This window comes from Salmo salar, chromosome 08 (genome assembly GCF_965601325.2).
Source record: "Salmo salar chromosome 08, fSalSal1, whole genome shotgun sequence".
NCBI lineage: Eukaryota > Metazoa > Chordata > Actinopteri > Salmoniformes > Salmonidae > Salmo > Salmo salar.
This window is the reverse complement of record NC_138298.1, coordinates 17,071,924-17,079,570: the sequence shown is the minus strand read 5'-3', so window position 1 is coordinate 17,079,570 and position 7,647 is coordinate 17,071,924. Positions and strand designations below refer to the sequence as shown.

The 7,647-nt window shown below is 43.0% G+C and overlaps 1 protein-coding gene across 3 annotated transcripts; it reads right to left on the bottom strand.

Annotated features, from left to right (window-relative positions):
- Positions 1–283: 283 nt before the first annotated feature.
- On the bottom strand, positions 284–7,292 carry LOC106610144 (uncharacterized). Of its 3 annotated transcripts, XM_014209321.3 has the most exons (4): positions 6,787–7,291; positions 5,883–6,013; positions 5,511–5,693; positions 284–1,856 (listed from the first exon to the last, which is right to left on the bottom strand). In XM_014209321.3, the coding sequence occupies exons 1-4, from the start codon at positions 7,043–7,045 to the stop codon at positions 1,767–1,769; spliced, it is 663 nt and encodes a 220-aa protein (XP_014064796.1). In that variant the 5' UTR covers positions 7,046–7,291; the 3' UTR covers positions 284–1,766. The 3 variants fall into 3 exon arrangements, with proteins under 3 accessions (XP_014064796.1, XP_082834525.1, XP_082834524.1); XM_082978399.1 differs by lacking the exon at positions 284–1,856 and having other exon boundaries at positions 2,107–5,693; positions 6,538–7,292; XM_082978398.1 differs by lacking the exon at positions 284–1,856 and having other exon boundaries at positions 2,107–5,693; positions 6,787–7,292.
- Between the last annotated feature and the right edge of the window lie 355 nt (positions 7,293–7,647).

Genomic DNA, 7,647 nt, shown 5'->3' with positions numbered 1-7,647 from the left:
ATAGAGCTGGTTGAGTGTGCTCTTAGTGCCGGCGTCGGTCTGTGGTGGTAAATAGATGGCTACGAATAATATGGATGAGAATTCTCTTGGTAGATAGTGTGGTCTACAGCTTATCATAAGGTACTCTACCTCAGGTGAACAATACCTCGAGACTTCTTTAATATTAGAATATCTCGCACCAGCTGTTATTGACAAAAATACGTAATTACACTGAAGACAAATCATTTTATATGTTGGCGTCATAGCTCAAGGGTGTGGTTAAATGAAAAAGGTATGCGCACTGTAATTTGAAATACGGTACCGTTTATTACATCAAATGTCCTATGATCAGTATCTTTCAAGCTGAGAGCACACTTCTTTAGAAAGAACAGTGTTAGCAAGAACAGAGTAGAAAATAATATTGCTTTATTCCATCTACATCACCTCAGTAAGGTAAATGTCCTTGTTCTAGCCTAGATTTACTGTCCATCTAAAAACTGGTATTTACCCAAGTCCATTTCAAATGATAAGTTAACAAAGGGTTAATGAGGGGCATGTGGTTAATTACCCTCTTACCCCAAGACACTTCACATGATAACTAAAATATGTCAGATAAAGAATGGTTCCCACATATCCCCTGTGTACATCTCAAGCCACACTGCTATGATTTCTCCCCATGGTGGACACTCCTGTGTCAGATAAGGTTACTTCCGAAGGACAACCTCTTGTAAAGGCATCAGCATTCTTCAGTTCATGCCTAACTGAACAAGTGTGCTCGCATACTCCCTTAAGACCTTCGCTTGAAAAATGAGAAAAAAAAGGCAATAGTACTGTTAGTCCATTTTGAGACGCCGTAGCCAGTACACACTTCCTCAAAATAGTCAGTTAATCTAAAATAGATTTCTTGAGTTGTCATTAAATTGGATGCCTTTGCCGAGGAGATCTTAGTTGCACAAATTTCACAGCTAACTAAGATGTTTGGTGCTGTATATGTCAATGAAAAATTGTGCATGACAACTAGTCGTCTCTTGTTGAATGACAACAAAGACTTTAATGAAGAATCTCTACTGTTGACCAGTCACCGACGAAGGGGCGTAGACATCAGCTCCGAATTTCGGCTTGCCTCATAACATATGCACAAACTCTTCCAAACTGTTTTGGCTGGGAAGCATGCGGACGCCTTATCACAGCTGACAATTGAAGGGTCTCTCCTTGGTGTGAACATTCTGGTGGTCCTTCACATACTTCGCCTAAGCGAAGCGCTTACCACATACGGGGCAGGCGTACGGCTTGTCGGCGTCTGTCCTAATGCTCGGCCTCCCATGTTGTGACCCAATAACACCAGAGGTGGTTCAGGTGGTTAGTCTTTGAGCTCCCTCCTTGACTGGGTGTTGTTTGGATTGTGTGCTGTGTAATAGGCTATGTACCTCTTCTGGTGAACGTGCAATCTGACCATGTCTGTATTGGTGGGGTAACCATGAGGTAACTAAGGAAGGCCAGACATAGGTCCAGCTTCAGGCTTTCTATGAACCCAGTCACCAGGCATTAAACAAGACCCTGACAGAGAAGACAGACTTGCTGATAGACTCCCACCACTCTCTGCAAAGGCTGAAGCCCAGGGTGGGTCCACGGTCTCTCTGATGACCACCAGGACTGAGGTTGTTCAGTCTACCTGTCCACTGGTTGTGGTCTGTGTGCTGGTGGAGTCTCTGTCCCTCGTGGTTCGGTCCTGGCTCTGACTTAGGAAGGAAGAGGGACGGTTTCTGATCCAGGGTCCTGATCCGGGGTCAGGTTTTGTAACCAGCCGCTTCCGCTTCAGAGGTCAAGTCTCTCCCGCCAGCAACACCGGATATCAGCAGGTCCTCATGGACTGCAGACTGTAAAGACAAATTGAACAGAAAAGCATGAAAGTTTATATAAGAAACTCTTTGCTGTACACAGAAACATGACATCAAATGTTAACCACAGTCAAACACATCTCTAACACTGATTCAAGTACCTAACAATATGGAGTCATTGGAGTTTCTAAAAAAGAATGGCAATGTGTTGACTCAAATTAAGTATGTTTTGGTTCGACTGAGATAAGGAAAACCTTAATTTCAACAAAATAGTCATACGCTCACAACATGAAGTACCGTACTTTTATTGCACAAAATGATACGTGACTAGTAGAATAACTTTTCTCACTATGGTAACACTTGACCTTTTCTGTAAATCTGGTACCCTCACGTTTCATCAAATTCACATTTATAACACTGTCATTACATTACACACTACTTAATGTCAAGTAAACATAAGCACTCAATTCCTCATTATAAAACATGACCATCAAACAGGACAAGGTAGTCACTCTTCATCGGTGAAGCATTTTTACAGACACCATCACACCAACCATCACCATATCATCTACTCTGCCTCATCATACTCATTCTTTCCTCAGTTCACCTCATCCAGTTCCCTACTACATCCTAAACAAACAGAATTAACTACAAACTAACTAGTACTACATTACATGTCACTATACTCTATACATGGGCCGTGTGCATTTTCTGCTGGTGTATCCTGAGGTAACTCCTCTCCGAGAACCTCTTCCCGCAGTGGGTACAGGCGAACGGGCTCTTTTGTGTGGATCTTCAGGTGCATCTTCAGCTGGTGCTGGTGGGAGAACATATTCTCACACGTGGCAGCCAAAAGATTTTTCCCCCTGTGTGCATCCTCTGGTGGATCTTCACCTGTTTGGGGAAACTGAAGGCTTTCTCACAGAATGAACACGGGAAGAACTTCTCTTTGCCACCAGATCTACTGATAGTGTTACTACTACTGTCACTTGTCAATGGGCTTGTGTAGCCATTTAGTGTTGAGGCACTGGCATTGTCTGAGGTCTGGTTTAACATTAGGAGAGTGTGAGGAGGACGAAGGCCAGGGAGTGTCTGTGTTGTCACAGGGTCCATGTTCCAGTTGATAGATCCTATAGAAGGCAGGCTGAAGGCAGCATCTGTTAGTGGGTCAACCTCAGGCGCCATCAGTCTCTCTGAATCAGAAGTATAGGGGCAGGGCCAGAGAATTGCTAGCCGAGGACAAGTACATTAGAGTGTCTAGTTTGAGAAACAGACGCCTCACAAGTCCTCAACTGGCAGCTTCATTAAAATAGTACCCGCAAAACACCAGTCTCAACATCAACAGTGAAGAGGCGACTCCGGGAGGCAGAGTTGTAAAGAAAAATCCATATCTCAGACTGGCCAATAAAAAAAGATTAAGATGGGCAAAAGAACAGACATTGGACAGAGCCCGTTTGCGCTGTTCTGTGAAGGGAGTAGTACACAGCGTTGTACGAGATCTTTAGTTTCTTGCCAATTTCTCACATGGAATAGCCTTCATTTCTCAGAACAAGAATAGACTGACGAATTTCAGAAGAAAGTGCTTGGTTTCTGGCCATTTTGAGCCTGTAATCGAACCCACAAATGCTGATGCTCCAGATACTCAACTAGTCTAAAGAAGGCCAGTTTTATTGCTTCTTTAATCAGCAAAACAGTTTTCAGCTGTGCTAACAATTGCAAAAGTGTTTTCTAATGATCAAGTAGCCTTTTAAAATGATAAACTTGGATTAGCTAACACAACATGCCATTGGAACACAGGACTGATGGTTGCTGATAATTGGCCTCTGTACACCTATGTAGATATTCCATTAAATCAGTTTCCAGCTACAATAGTCATTTACAACATTAACAATGTCTACACTGTATTTCTGATCAATTTGATGTTATTAATGGACAAAAAAAGTGCTTTTCTTTCAAAAACATTTCTAAGTGAACACCAACTTTTGAATTGTAGTGTATATTTAGTAAGTGTTTATTGGTTATAAAGCGCGGTCCGGTGTTTGTCTTAGAATGAAAAGTCCCATTTTGTGTTTATTAAAGATGAACAGGTTTTAAATACACCATATGAAAACCACATACAGTATACACATGCCTCAAAGTTGATAAACTGCATAAATGAAATAATTTTCTCATTAAAAGTGTCTTGGGAAAAAAATTAAGTAGTTGAATGGAAGTAATTAAATAGTTATATAACCTACGCAGTACAAACACAATATGTAACAGACATTTTAGGCTTATATATCACACAATGTCTGGATGCAATATTCTACACTGAAATCTGTTACTCTCGTTATTCCAAATTCATCTGTGGATCTTTTCTGCTGATAACAATTATAATGATTCTTTGTCTCTAATCTAAACATCAGAAGCTATCGAGTGGAATGGTTACTTTCTATGTTATAGAGTGGAATGGTTTTTCTGCTGGTGTATCCTGAGGTAGCTCCTCTCTGAGAACTTCTTCCCGCAGTGAGTACAGGCGAACGGCCTCTCTCCAGTGTGGACTCTCTGGTGCCTCTTCAGGTCACCAGTCTGAGCAAAGCACATATGACACTGGGCACAGCTGAAAGGTTTCTCCCCTGTGTGGACCCTCTGGTGCCTCTTCAGGTTACCAGCATGGGTGAAGCACATGTGACACTGGGTACAGCTGAAGGGTTTCTCCCCTGTGTGGACCCTCTGGTGGATCTCCACCTTCTGGGAGCAGCTGAAGCCTTTGTTACAGAACATGCAGAGGAAGCGCTTCTCTTTTCCGCCCGTTGTTGCTCCCCCTCTCCATGCCTTGGCCCTTTGGTCGTTTGAGTTCAATACCTGATTGAAAAGAACACGGCCGTGCAAATTGGAAGGTTCCATCGACATGGACACTGTGTGTAACGGGGAGTGGGTTGTGACATTTAGATTTGTCTCTAAACTTTCCCTGTAGGCTAAGAAGTCACTAGTGTTGCCCTGCGAGTGTCCTTCTCCTAAGTGAGTCTCGTCTGCATTCCAGTTAGCCAGTTTCTCTTTCCCGACCGTTGTTGCTCCCCCACCACGAGCCTGGGCTACAGCCCTATCGTTTAAATGTAATACCTGATCAAAAATCACGTGGCCGTGTGAATCGGAAGGTGCGGACACTGGGTCGCGATCCCTGAACGTGTGTAAAGGGGAGTGGGTGGCGACATTTAGATTTCCCCTGTAATCTAAGAAATCTCTGCCCTGTGAGTGTCCGTCTCCTAGGTGAGTATTTGCATTCCATGTGGGAGGAGCGTCGCCCTCTACTTTCACAGTCACCTCATCTATCACTATAACCTCTCCTTTCTTATCTAGGCACCCTTCAGAGTATACACTACTACTACTGTACCGGTTCCAGTCCTCTCTAGACAGATCAGTCTGTGTCTCTAAACCCATGGGCATGTTGCCAGGGTCCATCTCTGTAGCGTAAGAACAAGACAGATCATCAACGCCAGTGTCTAACGCATCACCATCTCCACGGGAATTAACTGTCCCCTGCCTCTGGTGAAATACCATTAAATGCTCTGAGCGTGAAGCAGGAAGACAGCCCAGTCTCTCGGGGTCTGATCGGTGGTTAGATCCTGTGTGTAATAGCCTTTGTGTTACAATTAAAGTCTCTGTGCCTGTCTCCGTCTCTGCCTTGAGGACGGCGTTCGGCGTTCCACTGACCTCCGTGATACTGCATCGGGTCTTGGCCTGGGGCGCAGCAGTGGTGGTGAGGTCCTCGGTGGCTACAGGTAGCGCCACTCCATGCGCTGCTCCAGTCTGGATGTCTCTGCTGTGCAGTGGGTCCTCATCTCCTTCAGATCTCTCCAGCTTGACCCCAGAACCTGCAGCCTCTGTATCGGCAGACTGACACAAGAAGAGGGGAGGTTGTTACCAGTAAATGAGTAGAATTGGATAATAATGTCGTAGGGAAGTGTCACAAGCTTCCCTATGGCAGATAAATAAGGATGTACACGTAAGCAAGCAAATATCTGAGGGGAGTTTTTCTGAAATAAACTGGCCACATTTGATGTACTGTAATTATATTACACTAACCTCTATCACGATAACGTTCTTGGTTGAGGTTCCACTCCCCTCATCAACAGTGATTGGATGGTCATCTCTCCATGTATTGTGTCCCGCTGGCTTCACAAAGCTCCTGTGGCCTCCAGTAAGATGTCCTTCACCTGAGAGAGTGATTGGGAGGAAAAGAGGTGGTTAGGTTAGCTACTGTCAATGCTTAATACTTATACTACACACTATTGACCATTTTGAGTGTGTAGAATTGGCAAGAATGTAAGGTAACACTTTGCATAACTTCTTGATATAACATTTATAGATCGATTTATTATGTTTCATGCATAATATCGTTTTTTTAATGCAGTAAATGTTTTCTGATTATATGATATGATAGTGTGTCTTTCTGCAAGTTAACTAAAGGAGAATTATTGCATACTAACAAAAACTGACCAAGACACAACTCCGGTTAACTTAGCCTGGAAACTATGTCGAATTTCATTGAATTCTACTAAAGGCACAAATGAGCGTTTGGATCAGGAAAGTTTATTCTCACAACCTTTACAAGCCAGTATGTTGAATACAGTTATATTTTAAGTTACTTTACCACTTTGGTTGATAAATGTGCTGGTAGTGCATTCATATTTTTAAAAGTTGACAATCATAATTTGGATATATTGTCTAACATTCCTACCTGCAAAAGGACCAACTGCACGGACATCAGGCAAAATAAGTACAATTATTTTATTCAGCATTCTGGCTTGTAGAGGTCCTGAGAGAGAACTTTCCTGATCCAAACGCTCATTTGGCGTGGTCTCCAATGTCATGAAATTCAACATCAGGTCTCTGGACAATGTTTAACCATACGTGGTTAACACATCTAAAGTCAAACATGTGCAGTTGTGAACTGGGCGACAGGCCCCTCAACCTCGGCAAACTGTACCTCTTGCCATTCCTCTGTATCGGTCAAGGATTTTGACACTACTGGGACGACTGGCGAGGACGCGCTCCCGTACCATCTTCAGTTCCAGTAGCTGTACTTTCCTTCGCAATGCACTGTTTTCTTTCTGGCTTTGAGTTATTTCCAAACGAAACACTGCATAGTCATCGTCTACCAGTTTACAGACCTCTGCCACTGCTGCATTCGCTAGCACCTCCATAATGGAGGCTATTTTAGTGTGAAAAACCATACAGTTATCCATTGTTAGCTAACATTAGCAGCTAGATCGTTAGCGTTACCTAGATAACAGATCTGATCAACCAAGTCCCGTCTACAACGCGAATTAAAGACTACCAGGGATAAGTTTATGAAACTCTGCAGTTAAATTACTCATATTCTGAGTTCCATGGTGTAATACATGTCTAAATAACAATATAAACGCCAACGTGGAAATTTGTCTTGGTCACTGTACACTTCCGTTTACACTTCTTCAGTGGTTTTTAAATGGCGGTTGGCAACCAACTTTAGTGATGCATTACCGCCATCGACTGGAGTGTGGAACAGAGACAGGGTAGTTATAAAGTTGAACCATACCAATTAAACTGTTCATCATGGCTACCATTTGCAAATGATTTGCTTTATTATTTTACTGGACTGATGGTACCGGCATCTGATGGTCATGGTGCTTTCAAGAGAACTGGGAACTAGAGATCAAATCATGACTTCAGTGATCTTCATGTCTAAAAGTCAGAGCTCTAGAAAGATGCCCGAGTTTGGATGACTGTTCAAAATGATTTTTCCCAATCAGAGCTAGTTTTTTTCAGCGTTCCTAGTTGTATAAAATGCACTGAAGTCAGAGGGATT